This window comes from Leucopleurus acutus (genome assembly GCF_964270905.1).
Source record: "Leucopleurus acutus genome assembly, chromosome: 11".
In the NCBI taxonomy this organism is placed as follows: domain Eukaryota; kingdom Metazoa; phylum Chordata; class Mammalia; order Artiodactyla; family Delphinidae; genus Leucopleurus; species Leucopleurus acutus.
Window position 1 is genome coordinate 27,412,091 of NC_139152.1, and position 18,396 is coordinate 27,430,486.

Here is an 18,396-nt window from a genome sequence, read left to right on the forward strand (position 1 = left end):
GGAAAAATAAAAATTCTTCAGGCTTCTAAGCAAAATCAGGGAAGGAAAATCAGATTATTATATTTTTCAACAGTAAAAATTTATGAGAGAAGATCTGTTCTTATTATGAGAGAATTTATGAGAAAAGACACAATTTATTATGGAATTCCATATTTAAGATACTCAAGAAAGCACGAGCCCAATATTTTACATATAACCAAACTGTTTCTCAAGTACAAAAGTCACAAACTGTTATCAGTGTGCTAGAACTGAAGAATATTGTTCCCATTGGCTCTTCCTGAGGAATCTTCAGGAAGAGAATCAAAATGCCTAGAGAGACATTAATATAAGGACTGACAGTACTATACATATACTTGTAGAACCAAGACTTAGTGGGGTAAAAAAAAGGAGGAAGTACAGTCTGTAAACAGATGAGAAGGAGAATAGAGGAATCATGTGCAAAATATTTAAAAAACTATTTTCAGTAATCATATTGGTGGTAGTAGTATTGGTATTATGATTTGGAGACTGTGTGTAATGTGAAATAAAAAGCAAATGAGTGTTTTCTTTTAATTTGGCCACAAATTGTGTCCTTGAGAACCAAGATTCTCAGTATAGAAGAAAGAAGATAGAGATGACTCATACTGAGAGATGTATGTGTGTGTGTAGGGTGGATGGGCCAAATAACCCTCTTCCCCAGAAAACAAATCCAGCAAGAAGAAATTAACAGTATTAAAAATAAATAATTACAAAATGAAATCAATAAAATACAGATTTGACCAATAAAATCAATATAATAGTCAATTGGGAAATCTGGTCAGAAAAAAGAACATAAAGATAAAATATTAGAGGACCTAGAGACTGTCATATAGATTGAAGTAAGCCAGAAAGAGAAAAACAAATATCATATATTAATGCATATATGTGGAATCTATAAAAATGGTGAAGATGGGGCTTCCCTGGTGGCGCAGTGGTTGAGAGTCCGCCTGCCAATGCAGGGGACACGGGTTCGTGCCGCGGTCCGGGAAGATCCCACATGCCGCGGAGCGGCTGGGCCCGTGAGCCATGGCCGCTGAGCCTGCGCTTCCGGAGCCTGTGCTCCACAACAGTGAGAGGCCTGCGTACAGGAAAAACAAAAACAAAAACAAACAAACAAAAAAAATGGTGAAGATGAACCTATTTGCAAAGCCAAAATAGAGACATAGATGTAGAGAACAAACGTGTGGACACCAGGGGGAAAAGGGGTGGGTGGGTGGGATGACTTGGGAGATTGGGATTGACATATATATACGCCTAGGTATAAAATAACTAATAAGGACCTGCTGTATAGCATGGGGAACTCTACTCAGTGCTCTGTGGTGACCTAAATGGGAAGGAAATCCAAAAAGGAGGGGACATGTGTATACATATGGCTGGTTCACTTTGCTGTGCAGCAGGAGCTTGCACAACATTGTAAAGCAACTATACCCCAATTAAAAAAAAATTTTTTTTAAATGGGGGAAAAAAGATAAATACTAGAAATAAGAAAAGTGAACAATTTCTAAGAATATTATAAGTATTTATGCTTATAAATTTGAAAATCCATGAGAATTACTTGACTTTTCTGGATAGATTTTTAATCAAACACATAAAGAACAGGAAATTTCCGTGTTTTTTTTTAACATCTTTATTGGAGTATAATTGCTTTACAATGGTATGTTAGTTTCTGCTGTATAACAGTGAATCAGCTATATGTATACATATATCCCCATATCTCCGCCCTCTTGCGTCTCCCTCTCACTCTCCCTATCCCACCCCTCTAGGTGGTCACAAAGCACCTAGCTTACCCCTCCCCATCCCTGTGTCCTCAAGTCCATTCTCTACGTCTGCATCTTTATTCCTGTCTTGCCCCAGGTTCATCAGAACCCTTTTTTTTTTAGATTCCATATATGTGTGTTAGCATACAGTATTTTTCTCTTTCTGACTTACTTCACTCTGTATGACAGACTCTAGGTCCATCCACCTCACTACAAATAACTCAATTTCGTTTCTTTTTATGGTTGAGTAATATTCCATTGTATATATGTGCCACATCTTCTTTATCCCTTCATCTGTCAATGGACACTTAGGTTGCTTCCATGTCCTGGCTATTGTAAATAGTGTTGTAATGAACATTGTGGTACAGGTCTCTTTTTTATTTTTATTTTTTAACACCTTTATTGGAGTATAATTGCTTTACAATGGTGTGTTAGTTTCTGCTTTATAACTAAGTGAATCAGCTATACATATACATATACCCCATATCTCCTCCCTCTTGTGTCTCCCTCCCACCCTCCCTATCCCACCCCTCTAGGAGGTCACAAAGCACGGAGCTGATCTCCCTGTGCTATGCAGCTGCTTCCCACTAGCTACGTCAATGCCACTCTCTCACTTTGATCCAGCATACCCTTCCCCCTCCCTGTGCCCTCAAGTCCATTCTCTATGTCTGTGTCTTTATTCCTGCCCTGACCCTAGGTTCTTCAGAACCATTGTTTTTTCTAGACTCCATATATATATGTGTTAGCATATGGTACTTGTTTTTCTCCTTCTGACTTACTTCACTCTTAGTCTATCTACCTCACTACAAATAACTCAATCTTGGATTCCTTTTATTTCTTTTTCTTCTTTGATTGCTGTGGCTAAAACTTCCAAAAGTATGTTGAATAATAGTGGTGAGAGTGGGCAACTGTGTCTTGTTCCTGATCTTATAGGAAATAGTTTCAGTTTTTCACCATTGAGGATGATGTTGGCTGTGGGTTTGTCATATATGGCCTTTATTATATTGAGGTAGGTTCCCTCTATGACTACTTTCTGGAGAGTTTTTATCATAAATGGGTGTTGAATTTTTTTGAAAGCTTTTTCTGCATCTATTGAGATGATCATATGGTTTTTATCCTTCAATTTGTTAATATGGTATATTGCATTGATTGATTTGCATATATTGAAGAATCCTTGCATTCCTGGGGTAAACCCCATTTGATCATGGTGTGTGATTCTTTAAATGTGCTGTTGGATTCTGTTTGCTAGTATTTTGTTGAGGATATTTGCCTCCATGTTCATCAGTGATATTGGCCTGTACTGTTCTTTTATTGTGACATCTTTGTCTCGTTTTGGTATCAGGGTGATGGTGGCCTCGTAGAATGAGTTTGGGAGTGTTCCTTCCTCTGCAATTTTTTGGAAGAGTTTGAGAAGGATAGATGTTAGTTCTTCTCGAAATGTTTGATAGAATTCACCTGTGAAGCCATCAGGTCCTGGGCTTTTGTTTGTTGGAAGATTTTGAATCACAGTTTCAATTTCAGTGCTTGTGATTGGTCTGTTTATATTTTCTATTTCTTCCTGGTTCAGTCTCGGAAGGTTGTGCTTTTCTAAGAATTTGTCCATTTCTTCCAGGTTGTCCATTTTATTGGCACATAGTTGCTTGTAGTAATCTCTCATGATCCTTTGTATTTCTGTAGTGTCTGTTGTTGCTTCTCCATTTTCATTTCTAATTCTGTTGATTTGAGTCTTCTCCCTTTTCTTCTTGATGAGTCTGGCTAATGGTTGATCAATTTAGTTTATCTTCTCAAAGAACCAGCTTTTAGTTTTATTGATCTTTGCTATTATTTCCTTCATCTCTTTTTCATTTATTTCTGATCTAATCTTTATGATTTCTTTCCTTTTGCTAACTTTGGGGTTTTTTTTTGTTCTTTCTCTAATTGCTTTAGGTGTAAGATTAGGTGGTTTATTTGAGATTTTTCTTGTTTCTTGAGGTAGGATTGTATTGCTATAAACTTCCCTCTTAGAACTGCTTTTGCTGCATCCCATAGGTTTTGGGTCATGATGTTTTCGTTGTCATTTGTTTCTAGGTATTTTTTGATTTCCTCTTTATTTCTTCAGTGCTCTCTTGGTTATTAAGTAGTGTATTGTTTAGCCTCCGTGTGTTTGTTTTTTTTTAAAGTTTTTTTCCTGTAATTGATATCTAGTCTCAAAGCGTTGTTGTTGGAAAAGACACTTGATACGATTTCATTTTTCTTAAATTTACCAAGGCTTGATTTGTGACCCAACATATGATCTAGTCTGGAGAATGTTCCATGAGCACTTGAGAAGAAAGTGTATTCTGTTATTTTTGGATGGAATGTCCTATAAATATCAATTAAGTCCATCTTGTTTAATGTGTAATTTAAAGCTTGTGTTTCCTTATTTGTTTTCATTTTGGTTGATCTGTCCATTGGTGAAAGTGAAGTGTTAAAGTCCCCTACTATGATTGTCTTACTGTCTATTTCCCGTTTTGTGGCTGTTAGCATTTGCCTTATGTATCGAGGTGCTCCTATGTTGGGTGCATAAATATTTACAATTGTTATATCTTCTTCTTGGATTGATCCCTTGATCATTATGTAGTGTCCTTCTTTGTGTCTTGTAATAGTCTTTATTTTAAAGTGCATTTTGTCTGATATGAGAATTGCAACTCCAGCTTTCTTCTGATTTCCATTTGCATGAAATATCTTTTTCCATTCCCTCACTTTCAGTCTGTATATGTCTCTAGGTCTGAAGTGGGTCTCTTGTAGACAGCATATATACAGGTCTTGTTTTTGTATCTATTCAGCCAGTCTATGTCTTTGGGTTGGAACATTTAATCCGTTTACATTAAAGGTAATTATCGATATGTATGTTCCTATTACCATTTTCTTAATTGTTTTGGGTTTGTAATTGTAGGTCTTTTCCTTTTCTTGTGTTTCCTGCCTAGAGAAGTTCCTTTAGCATTTGTTGTAAAGCTGGTTTGGTGGTGCTGAATTCTCTTAAATTTTGCTTGTCTGTAAGGTTTTTAATTTCTCCGTGGAATCTGAATGAGATCCTTGCTGTGTAGAGTAATCTTGGTTGTAGGTTTTTCCCTTTCATCGCTTTAAATATGTCCTGCCACTCCCTTCTGGCTTGCAGAGTATCTGCTGAAAGATCAGCTGTTAACCTTATGGGGATTCCCTTGTATGTTATTTTTTGCTTTTCCCTTGCTGCTTTTAATATTTTTTCTTTGTACCTAATTTTTGATAGTTTGATTAATATGTGTCTTGGTGTGTTTCTCCTGGGATTTATCCTGTATGGAACTCTCTGTGCCTCCTAAACTTGATTGACTATTTCCTTTCCCATGTTAGGGAAGTTTTCAATTAAAATCCTTCAAATATTTTCTCAGACCCTTTCTTTTTCTCTTCTTCTTCTGGGACCCCTATAATTTGAATGTTGGTGCATTTAATGTTGTCCCAGAGGTCGCTGAGACTGTCCTTGATTCTTTTCATTCTTTTTTCTTTATTCTGCTCTGCGGTAGTTATTTCCACTATTTTATTTTCCTGGTCACTTATCTGTTCTTCTGCCTCAGTTATTCTGCTATTGATTCCTTCTAGAGAATTTTCAATTCCATTTATTGTGTTGTTCATCATTATTTGTTTGCTCTTTAGTTCTTCTAGGTCCTTGTTAAAAGTTTCTTTTATTTTTTCCATTCTATTTCCAAGATTTTGGATATCTTTACCATTATTCTCTGAATTCTTTTTTAGGTATAGTGCCTATTTCCTCTTCCTTTGTTTGGTCTGCTGGGTTTTTACCTTGCTCCTTAATCTGCTCTGTGTTTCTTTGTCGTCTCATTTTGCTTAGCTTACTGTGTTTGTGGTCTCCTTATCGCAGGCTGCAGGTTCATAGTGCCCGTTGTTTTTGGTGTCTGCCTTCTTTGGGTGAGGTTGGTTTAGTGGCTTGTTTAGGCTTTCTGGTGGAGGGGACTGGTGCCTGTGTTCTGGTGGGTGGGGCTGGATCTTGTCTTTCTAGTGGGCAGGGCCATGTCTGGTGGTGTGTTTTGGGATGTCTGTGAACTTAGTATGATATTAGGCAGCCTCTGTGCTAATGGGTGGGGTTGTGTTCTTGTCTTGGTAGTTGTTCGTCATGGGGCGTCCAGCATTGGAGCTTGCTGGCCTTTGGGTGGAGCTGGGTCTTTGTGTTGAGACAGAGATCTCTGGGAGAGCTCTCACAGATTGATATTGCACGGGGCTGGGTGGTCTCTGTTGGTCCAATGTCCTGAACTCGGTCTCCCACTTCGGAGGCTCAGGCCTGACACTAGGCTGGAGCACCAAGACCCTGTCAGCCACATGGCCAGGTACGTGGAGATTTTCTTGCCTTTTGGGAAGTCTGAGGTCCTCTGCCAGTGTTCAGTAGGTGTTCTATAGGAGTTGTTCCACATGTAGATGTATTTTTTTTTTTTTTTTTTTTGTGGTATGCGGGCCTCTCATTGTTGTGGCCTCTCCCGTTGAGGAGCACAGGCTCCGGATGTGCAGGCTCAGTGGCCATGGCTCACGGGCCCAGCTGCTCCGCGGCATATGGGATCTTCCCGGACCAGGGAAGGAACCCGTGTCCCCTGAATCGGCAGGTGGACTCTCAACCACTGCACCACCAGGGAAGCCCTGTAGATGTATTATTATTATTATTTTATGCGGTACGCGGGCCTCTCACTGCTGTGGCCTCTCCCGTTGAGGAGCACAGGCTCTGGACGCACAGGCCCAGCGGCCACAGCTCATGGGCCTAGCCGCTCCACGGCATGTGGGATCCTCCCAGACTGGGGCACGAACCCGTGTCCCCTGCATCGGCAGGCAGACTCTCAGCCACTGTGCCACCAGGGAAGCCCCTGTAGATGTATTTTTGATGTATCTGTGGGGCAGTAGCTGATCTCCATGTCTTACTCCTCTGCCATCTTGAAGGTCCCCATTGCGTGTTGTTTAAATTATTTTAGAGTACAGAAAAGAAATGGGGGAAGCACCCATTTTACTTATGAGAGCGGCAAACCTGGACTCCAAAACGTAGCAAAACCGGATGTGCCACATAATCTTAAATTTGACACTCCTTATCCACTCAACATTAGTTTTCTCCATCATAGGGGACCTTTCTGGACAATAGGAATGTCCTCTGCCTATTGGGTTTGGAAATGGGGAGCCTTGGCGGGACTTAGAGAAAGGAGGAGACTAAAGTCTGGGTATTTATTCCCCTGGCTTACTTCCTATGTGTAGGTGCCTTTGGCTGGCTCTCTAAAAGTTCTCATCCATCTTTTGGAGCTTGTGAGTGATAAGAGCTGCTCTGTCATTACCAGCCCACGTTATTGCACTATCCCTTGTGATCCCCCTCTTCCAAAACTTTGTAAATAGTCCACTTGTAAATAAACTTTCCTTAAATTATTCTAACTTGAATGGGCCATCTGTTTCTTGTAGACCCTTTCTGATACAGTAGATGAGTTTAGGGTGTTTGCTTTTGTAGAAGTATGAAATTAGAAGATGTACTAGTTTTGACTAAGAAAAAATACAGTAAGGAAAACATTCTGTTACAGAAAAATATGAATTACAAAGTTGAAAAAATAGAAAATTTGTAAACATTTATGTATAATATAAAAATGCATAATAGAGACAAGTTTATATATTATTTGATTATGTACTGTTTATTAGTATTGTGTCTATGTTAAATTTCCTCACTGTGATCATTGTAGTGTGGTTATATAGTAGAATGCCCTTATTCTTAGAGATATGCCACTATATTTAGGGATGAAATGTCATGACATATTAACCTGCTCTCAAAAGGGACAGCAAAAGAAAAGATGTGTGTGTGTAAGAAGAGACATAAAGCAAATGTGTCAAAATACTAATAATTAGTTAAGGTATATGGTACTTTTGTTGCAGTATATGGGTATTCACTGTTAATATTCTTGCAACTCTTGTGGCTTTGAAATTTTCAAAATAAAAAGTTTGGGGAAAATATTCAAAACAACAAAAAATAAATACTTATATGGATAAAGATCTTTATAAACTAATAAGACACATAATACACCAGCATTTGAACAAGCAAATCACTGAAGGAGAAATACAGAAGGCCCTTAAACAAAGTGATACTAGGCTGAATAATAAAGAAATGCAAATTTAAATGAACTGTCAGTGTTTATCTATCAAAAAAAAGTAGCAAAGACTCAAAAAAGTGGTAATGCCCAATGCTGATGGGGATGCAGCAGATTGAACATAAAGCATAGCTTGGTGCCCCCCATCTTGTAGTGTGCAGTCTGGTAGTATCTGAATGCATAAAATCTGTATGCTCTTTAATCACAGCAATTTCATTTAATGAACTAAGTAAATCTAATGAGGTAATAGGATAAGTGAGTAAGGTTATATGTACAAAGTATGTTTATTGCAGCATTGTTAATAGTGGCAAAGACCATTTAAATGTCCATCAGTTGGGGTTTGGTTTTACATACAGAATACTATTTAACTATTAAGCACAGAAGTAAATATATTGATATGGAATGATATCCCTGATTGTTATATTAAAAATAAAAGTGGGTTAGAGAAAAATACACATAGTACTACTATCCCATTTAAAGTAAAATATCTACATATTCTGGGCATAATTTTATGTATACCAATATTATATAGGTTTTGAAAATACCTAATATTATATGGTTGAGAGTATCAGAAAAGGTAGGAAAATTATGGGGAATTGGGGCTTTCATATTGTCACTCTCTTTTGTTTTGAGTTATAAATTTTTATATATCCCATGAAATAATCATAGATATTGTTACCACATAACTAATTGATTTTGCACTAGGGTATATATTTTCTCTTTTTGTACTTTTTTATTTTAAAGAAATAAAGATCATATAATAGATAATAAACTTCATTTTAAACTTTCATTTTAAAAGACTTGGCAATAATTTTTTTTAAAGTAATTATATAGCATAGTTTTACTGAGTTAGAAAAAAACCTGTTAAGAAACTCATTTTGCTCTTGTGTATTCCGTTTTCAGAGCAGTGGAAAGAGCTCAGTGCTAGAAAGCCTAGTGGGGAGGGACCTGCTTCCCAGAGGCACTGGTATTGTCACCCGGAGACCTCTCATTCTGCAGCTAGTCCATGTTTCACCCGAAGATAAACGAAAAACAACAGGAGAAGAAAATGGTAAATTTTAGAATTGGAATATAAATTATTTAAAAATTCTTCATTTTTGGTCCAATCTTCAAAAGATATGAGCTAATTAGAAATTAGTGGCTGTAGCAAAATCAGGAGTCTTGTGAAGAAAAGTGGTATGCGTCTTTTCTCATGTTAAAAAAGAGTAATTTTTGTTGTTTTTGAGGACCGTGAGTCAACTTGTTTGAAAAAGAACCTTTTTGATAATTCAGTTTAGTAAACTGTTGTTAATGCTATTTAGTGGGGGATCTAGTGAGCTACTTGGTAAACGAGAATCAGTTATTTTTAAAAGTTTTTGTGTCTTTTGGAGTGTTTTAAACTTTTTTTCCTTGTGTTTAAAACAATGTTTTTGCTTTTTCACTTTGTTTTAGAATTTAAATATTTTCTTTTTTTTGCCATGCCACGCGGCACACGGGATCTTAGTTCCCCGACCAGGGATCGAACCTGTGCCCCCTGTAGTGGAAGCGCAGAGTCTTAACCACTGGACCACCAGGGAAGTCCCTAGAATTTAAATATTTTAGATTCTAGTTTAAATATTTACTTTTAAATAAAATTAAAATGATTTAGCTTTTCAGCATGACAATGTTATCCTACCTTCCCTTTTCTGGTCTTGCCATGTGTCTGCTAATTTTGAATCTTTGGCCCTTCAATCTAAGATGAATATTATTATTTATTTATTTATTTATTTATTTATTTATTTTGCAGTATGTGGGCCTCTCACTGTTGTGGCCTATCCCGTTGCGGAGCACAGGCTCTGGACGCGCAGGCTCAGCGGCCATGGCTCACGGGCCCGGCCGCTCCACGGTATGTGGGATCTTCCCGGACCAGGGCACAAACCCGTGTCCCCTGCATTGGCAAGTGGACTCTAAACCACTGCGCCACCAGGGAAGCCCTAAGATGAATATTATTTTTAGAAAGAGTTTTTTTTAAAAAAATTATTATTATTTTTGCCACTCCACGTAGCATGAGGTATCTTAGTTCCCCGACCGGGGATTGAACCTACACTCCCTGCAGTGGAAGCATGGTGTCTTAACCACCAGACTGCCAGGGAGGTCCCTAATTATTATTATTTTTTTTACTATCCTTCTCTTGCTAAGGCTTACCTATATAGCACATACTTTTTAGAGTCCTCCCTCACCCAAATAGCAAACGTGGAGTATCATGATAAGAAAATATGCACCATCCTTTATAGCAGTTCTTCTTTGGTTAAACTGAAAATATTTTAAGACACACTATCTTTTTTTTTTTTTTTTTGCGGTATGTGAGCCTCTCACTGTTGTGGCCTCCCCCGTTGCGGAGCACAGGCTCCGGACGCGCAGGCTCAGTGGCCATGGCTCACGGGCCCAGCCGCTCCGCGGCATGTGGGATCTTCCTGGACCGGGGCACGAACCCGCGTCCCCTTCATCGGCAGGCGGACTCTCAACCACTGCACCACCAGGGAAGCCCTAAGACACACTATCTTTATTAGCATGTTTTAAATTGCCTATTAAATATGTATCCTCTATTAATCATACTTTTACATTAGTGAGGTTTGGAATATTTGATGAGAGTAATATGTTTAATCTTCAGTGTTTGGTTCACATTTTGTCTTATTTATAAAAGTCTATAAAATGTTCTAAGTATTAAATTGCATTTGCAGCAGAGTACCATGTTTGTTTCTCATTCTGCAGAGATCTGTTTTCAGTGAAGTTTCATTCTGTTTCTTATATTCTAATCTAAGATGGGATGATAATTTGATGCAATTGGAGTTACTTTAATTTCTGTATCTGATCTTTTCCTTTACTTATTATAGGAGCATTGTTGTGATAGTTTGATTTTTTTTTTTAAAGGGGAAAAATAAAAGACCTGTCATGAGCATCTACAATGACTACAGAAAGTTAATCGCTAAAGCAAGTTAATGAAGTTGTAGATGTTAACATATAATGATATAATGATAAATATTTTTGGATAGACTGCCAGAGGATATGTAGGAGTCTTTTAATTATATTAGGTAGCTTCTTGGTATATTATTCATCGCTTTGCTTTTCTGTAATATTTCTTTATTATTGAAATTCTGAACCTTGAATTTAATCATTTTGGACTAATTTATGGTCCAGCTTCAAATGTATAGAATAACTCTTTAAAAATTTCATTCTCACTAACATCATCAATTTTACCAAATACCTTAAACTAAGACTTCAAGAAACTGTATGGTGTTAAGTCTGTTGCTTTTAACTCTTCATTTTCTTCAGTCACCTTGAAAAGGGCAGATGATATCCTGTCTCTCAGAAACTATTTGCAGATGTGGGCAGTGTTTCTGGAAGGGGTGTACATTTCAGCTATAGAAGTGTCAGTTCCTTGGTATCTCTTTGTTTGTATGTCCACTCTGTTTTGTTGATGTCTCTTCTTGGTGGTTGGTCAGTAAATCTGCATATCTTTACCTATATATATATTTTTTTTTCCCCAAGCTTAGTGCTTATTTTTTATATTAAAAAACATAAAACCTCACTTCAAATGACAACTCAGCCACCCAGAACACAAAATAGATTTTGTAAATTTTGAGTACTAAATGTCATATATATTATTAATAACTAGAATAGTTCTTTAACTTCTCATCAGAGCCCATTTATCCTTAGGATAAACAGTTCTACCTTACCACAAATCATTCTACCCTAGAGGAAATTAGAACAGTGAAGCAGGAGACAGCCAGAAGAGTATGAACTACCTGACAGCCTGGCAACCATACAGGAGAAAGGGGAGGAAAACATAAAGACAGGAGAACTTCAAAAAAAGAAAAAATCAGTGTCTAACCATTTTGTATAGGGATTTGTAGCCTCAAAGGGCTCTATTATGTAACAAAGGCATAAGTTACCATTAATAGGTAAGTTTAAGAGCAGTGGATTCTAACATGACATGGAGCAGTATAATCCATTTTAAATATAGGTCCATCAAAACTGGCTAAACTATTTAAGTATTACTATGTATAATTCAATTATCAGGAAAATTTATATAACATGAGATCCCTCATTCTGCCAACTACATAGGATAATTGAGGTGTCAATATATAGATTTATAGTATTTCTCATCTTGCCCCCCCACTTCTGCCAATGTAAAAGAATTTTCTGATAAAATCTTATTAAAAACAAAAACTGTTTTCAAGTGAGATGGTGATTTAGTTTGAACTCTATGATTACCTTTTATATATTTATAAGAAATAAATTAAGTTTTCCTCAGATCTCCTTGTAGACTAAATCCAAAAGTATCATGCTGACTAAAGACCAAAATTGTTTCTGTGGTGTTCTGTTAAATTCAATATATATTTCAAAGAAAATAATCCCTTAGAAAGCTCAATTGGTAAATACGTTCATATTTACTTTAAAGGTTTTGAAAGATGTGTTTGATATGTTTTGTAGATTTTTTTCCACTAGGTAATTTATCTTTACCCATAGTTATCAGATGTCTAAGACAAATTTTTGAATAGTAAATTAATTTTAATCCACTTTGTTAGAATTAGAAACCAGAGGTGATATAATTAGGTGTAATGGAAAATAAAAAATAAATTATGGCACACTATATACTTCATTTGTGTCATTTAAAATATTATATAATCCCTCTAATTATAACTAATTGTAATGGAAGTTTTATAGTTGTAAATTTGGAATAATTGAATGCATTTGAAATGGCATTTGAAATGTGTTCAGGTTTTTTGCACACTTGATTTTTTAGAAAGGTTTCAAATATTAGGGATAAGCACTAAACTTATCATTCTGTGCTGTTTCTCTTTAACTACAGACCCTGCTACATGGAAAAACTCAAGACACCTTTCTAAAGGTTTCCTTTATCCATTTGTTTTTGGCCCTTCTTTTCCTATTGTGCCTGCATGTGTGCTTTTGTACTCTTACAGGCTGTGTGCATTTTTTTTCTTCCATTTTTATTTGCCTATCCACATTGATTGATTGCAGGTGTTAGTGGTTCTTGTTACCTTTTGGCATTGCATCAGAATGCAGGCTTTTTTTGGTGGTGAATGTAATTTATTTTATTTTTATTTTTAAAAACATGCTTGTGAAGCCAGGCCTCTTCTATATGATAAGGTAAATTAAGAACACCCCTTTGGTATATAGTACCTGCCTCTGAGTTCTATTCATCTAGATTACTCCAGTTCTCCAATGAGACTTCTTGGAAGAAGGTACTAAGCTTCAAGTAGGTGAGCATTTTACTTGCAAAAAGGATCCAGTTTCTTTACCTTTATCCCACCAAAGAAATTGATCCACCTTTTCCTCAGTAAATATTTATTTGAATATCTTACAGTCATTTTAATTTGATCTCAGGTGGCTGGTATGTGTTATTCATAAACTTAATCATTAAGACGTTTGAAACTCTGAATTTGGCAAAAACAGAATAGCTGTGCTTCGGGGAGGCAAAGTTAGTTTACCTTTCTACAATTAAGCATTTCTAGCTTTTCTGGGAAAATCAGAACAAAATTTGCTCTCCAAGTCTCAGATCACTCAAAACAGTACCTGCAGTGAATAATTTTTCCTTTTTTCAGCAAGTGCAAGAGGAGCAGACCTATTATTGGAAACTACTGGCGAGTAGCAACTCCATACAGGGCATATGCCAGGTTCCCCACACCCCATGCCATTTCATTTCTTACCTACCTTCAATTCCAAGGGAGAACATAATCTTGTTCCTGGGGGGAAAAATCACATTGAAAATGCATATAAATTATGGAGTAGCTTCACACTACTGAGAGAGCTCTTTAAAGTAACGACAAATTGTGACTTTATGGGTTACCAACAAGAAACCAAATTAAAATAAAAACGACAAAACAGAATGAAAAGTTAGCTGTTTCATTCACATATTGCAAATTTTTATGAGTTACATGTAAATCTATTATATATGCTTTTTGCATTATTATTCAGTATGACTCATAAGTTTTCTTCTTTTAGCCATTAGCTTGAGTATTTTCATCAGATAAACTGCTTTTTATGTGTAAGATATTTAAAAATAAAGTATACATATTTTACTATAATATGAGGAGAGGTAAACAATTTTATTTGTTAAAATCTAGATTTCAAATAGTGGGAAGACCTGTGAGCAACTCTGAAATTAGTCGTTTCTGAAATACCTGGTACAATTCTTAAAATGTGAGAGTATAATTTAGCAGATCTTAAAATATACGTTAACTTGTAGTTAATGGCAAAATAGGAAAAAATAATATTGTACTGCCTTTTTGAATTCCTAAATAAAGATAAAAAGTAATTTCCATAGTTTCCAATAAATGGAGTTTTTCTTTTTCCAGGGGTTGAAGCAGAAGAATGGGGTAAATTTCTTCACACCAAAAATAAGGTAATTGTAGAAGAATATGGTGAAGAAGTAACATGTTGAAAACATTTTTTGGGGGTACAAGTAGTTGATAATTTAGTTTCTTATGATTGGCAATGTAGCATTGTTATCTTGAAGCAGCTGTTCCTTATAAAATAAATCTTAACATTTCTAACCATAGTAGTTTATTTGGAAAACATTTAAGTTGAGCCCTGTTCTCTCTGAGACTCTTAACTGTTGTGGGCTCAGGCAGCTTTGAAAAACTGATATAAACTATGACTCTTTGGCTCAGAAAAAATATATGTGTATATTAGAGTTTGTTTACTAATTCTCTGAAGCAGATCCATAGACATCCTTGAAATTTATCAAACCCTGCTTAGGAACTTTTAATCTTATTTTGAATACCGTGTTTTTTGTTTCAATAATTTTTAGCTTTACACAGATTTTGATGAAATTCGACAAGAAATTGAAAATGAAACAGAAAGGATTTCAGGAAATAATAAGGTAGGCATCTCTTTAGAGCTGGAAATTATACCCATTGATAAATATATCATCAAGAGTATTCTGGTCTTTGAAACTAATGGAGTATTTTCCCAAATATATAAAAGCTTTATTTAATACCTTTTGTTTCTTAGAGTTTTAATATGCTATCAGATATTTCATTTAGGTGTTTATTCTTGATCTTGAGATGTATATATCACTTTATTATGTAACTTTTTAATTTAATACTTCCTACAGTGTTATCTTTTTCTGCTGGATTGACTGTATTCTAATTTAAGAAGCAATATATAACTTACAAGATCCATGTATTTTGAAGAGCTCTTTTTCTTACCTGAGTAAGGCTAGATTTACTTATGAAAGCAAACGGGAAATTAAGGGGTTTTTTTTCAATGAAAATGAAAAGTAATGTTAACAGCTGAATTGTCTTCTCAGATTCTGAGAATTTAAAGTAAATTAGGTGTCTAAGATACGATTAATTTTGACACGAGGCACTATCACTGACTCCCTTAAATGCTTCTGTTTTCTCTCTCTTCTTTCTTTATTCTTATTACTTTTCTGTTCCCTTCTCTTTTGTTGTTACCTACATTCTTGTATGGGTACGTTTAATCCCACAAGTGGGCCTTAGCTAAGTATTAATATTAAAAAATACTTATTGAGTCCTTTTATCTGCCGGATGCTGTGCTGGAGAGGTTTTTCCTGACAAAAAGGCATTTTTGGAGCCATGTTAATTTCTTTATGCCTATTCAGGATATTTGTCTCTGTTTTAGTGATTGACTAAGCTTTGTTTATTATTGGTCTCTGGGCAGGTTACCTTTTAGTTACTGCTGCTGCCGCCATACTTCCCTGATTTGGATAACTTGTTACCTATGTCTCACTCCCTGAACTCAAGAACTTCATAAATTTGGATAGTGATACATTATTCTTTTGTTCAGCACTAAGTCTATTAAACATATTTAAGAAACGTTATCTGCTGAGAATCCAGAGAAAAGAATGTGAAATAATATAGGGGAAATAAATTATGTATATTAATAGTATAAGGTTGGATGGGATTATAACCTATGGCTAGCTGCCTTATTTCCTATATGTTTCATCGGGTTTTGATTGTTGAAATGTTTTAGAAATCATGGTTTATTTAATATTTAAAGGCATCTAATGTATAATACTTAAAATGAGGTTTACTTTAGCATTTTTATTCATTGAAGTTTTAATGTGATTTTAATATGATATTTTAAAACTTATTTTTAGGGAGTAAGCCCTGAACCAATTCATCTTAAGATTTTTTCACCCAATGTTGTCAATCTGACACTTGTGGATTTGCCAGGAATGACTAAGGTAAAGAATAGTTGTTACTCATTGTGGGTATGGTCATGTTTGTTTTCACTTGAACAAATGTAGTTTTTCCTTAACCTCATATAGATTAATCAGCTTTTTTTTTGCAACTACCTTGATCTATTAGCAGCATTTGACATAGTTGAGCCCTTCTTTCTCCTTGAAACACTTTCTTTACTCTGCTTCCAGGATACCACACTCTAGAGGATTATTTCTGATCTTACTGGTCACTCCTTCTCAGTCTCTTTTGCTGGTTTCTTGTCTTCCCAGTGTCTAAACAGTGAGTGCCCCAAAGCTAAGTTTTTGGACCTCTTGTCAAAGGGGTACACCTAACCTCTTGATGATTTCATCCAGTCTTATGACTTTAAATATGAGTGTCTGTATGCTGACAACACTCAAATATCTCCAGACTTGTATATTCATCTTGTATATCCACTGTCTACTTGACATACACACTTCAGATGTCTAATAGGCATTTCAAACTTGATGTGTCTAATACCAAATGCCTGATCTGTCCCTCAACCTGACTTGATCTTTCTACAGTCTCCTCCATCGTAGTAAATGGCAACTCTGTTCTGCCAGTTGCTTAGCCAAAAAGTTTGTAGTCATCCTTGATACTTCTTATCCTACACCCTACTTTCTCTGTCAGCAAATCCTCTAGCTCTCCTTACCTTTAAAATACAGGCATACCTTGGAGATATTGCAGGTTTGGTTCCAGACCACGACAATAAAGTGAATATTGCAATAAAGTGAATATCGCAATAAAGCAAATCACACAAATTTTTTGTTTATCCAGTGCATATAAAAGTTATGTTTACACTATACAGTCAACCCTTGAACAAGGGTTTGAACTGCATGGGTCCACTTATATGTGGATTTTTTTCAATAAATATATTGGAAAATTCTTCTGGAGATTTGTGACAATTTGAAAAAACTTGCAGACAACTGCATAGCCTAGAAATACTGAAAAAATTAATAAAAATTAACTTAACAAATCTATTATAAAAAGTTAAAATTTATCAAAACCTATGCACACACAGACTGTACATGGTGCCGTTTGAAGCAGAAAGAAATGTAAACAAATGTAAAGATGCAGTATTTAATCATAACTGCGTAAGATGAACTGTAGTACATACTGTACTACTGTAATAATTTCATAGCCACCTTCTGTTGCTGTTGTGCTGAGCTCAAGTATTGTGAATAGCCTGTTAAAATGCCGTGTGATGCTAATCATCTCTGCTTGAGCAGTTCATCTCTCCAGTAAATCATGGTAAAGGTGATCTCTGTGGTTCTTGCATATTTTTCATCATGTTTAGTGTAATACCGTAAACCTTGAATTAACACCATGAGACCCATATGAAGTGCCACTAGTGATGCTGGAAGTGCTCCCAAGAAGCAGTGAAAAGTCATGATGTTACAAGAAAAAGTTGAATTGCTTAATATGCACTGTAGATTGAGGTCTGCAGTTGCCCACCATTTCAAGATAAATGAATCCAACTTAAGAACCATTGTAAAAAAAAAGAAAAGGAAATTCATGAAAGCAGTGCTGCAGCTATGCCAGAAGGCATGAAAACTTTGCACTTTATGTGCAATGCCTTTATATCTTGTATTGAAATTTCAACTTTTATGTGTGTGCTGGATTGCTGTAGGAAAGGCATACCTATAGACTATAACGTTATTTGAGAAAAAGCAAAGTCAACATATGACAACTTAAAGCAAAAGGAAGGTGAAGGATCTAAAGCTGTATAATTTATTGCCAACAAAGGATAGTTTGATAATTTCAGAAAGAGGTTTGGCTTAAAAAATATCAAGGTAACAGGAGGCAGCAGACAAGTTCTCAGATGCTATTAAGAAAATCATTAAGGAGAAAGGATATCTGCCTGAACAGGTTTTTAATGCAGATGAAAGTGCCCTATTCTGGAAAAGAATGCCACAAAGGACATTTATTAGTAAGGAAGAGAAGCAGGCACAAGGATGTAAGGAAGGAAGGGATAGGCCAGCTCTACCGTTTTGTGCAAATGCAGTTGGGTTCATGATCAGGACTTCCCTTATCTATTAAGCTGCTAACCCCCAAGCCTTGAAGGCAAAAGAGTCAGCTGTCAGTCTTTTGGTTGCCCCAAAAGAAGGCCTGGACAAAGAGAACCCTTTTCCTGGACTGGTTCCATCAATGCTTTGTCCCTGAAGCAGGAAGTACCTTTCCAGTAAGGGACTGCCTTTTAAAGTTCTTTTGGTATTAGACAGTGCCCCTGGCCACAGGTGTTGAAGTGGTCTACTTGTCTCCAAACCCAATGTCCCTTATTCACCCTCTAAATCAGGGGGT

At 36.1% G+C, this 18,396-nt stretch overlaps 1 protein-coding gene across 4 annotated transcripts in view; it reads left to right on the forward strand.

Moving 5' to 3' along the window:
- Positions 1 to 18,396, forward strand: part of DNM1L (dynamin 1 like) — a 61,269-nt gene that overhangs the window by 21,109 nt on the left and 21,764 nt on the right. For all 4 annotated transcript variants that reach the window (XM_082851101.1, XM_082851102.1, XM_082851100.1 and 1 more), the window contains exons 2-5: positions 8,789 to 8,936; positions 14,224 to 14,270; positions 14,679 to 14,750; positions 15,993 to 16,079. In XM_082851101.1, the coding sequence (XP_082707227.1) occupies positions 8,789 to 8,936; positions 14,224 to 14,270; positions 14,679 to 14,750; positions 15,993 to 16,079 (354 nt within the window). The remainder of the gene's footprint in view (positions 1 to 8,788; positions 8,937 to 14,223; positions 14,271 to 14,678; positions 14,751 to 15,992; positions 16,080 to 18,396) is intronic.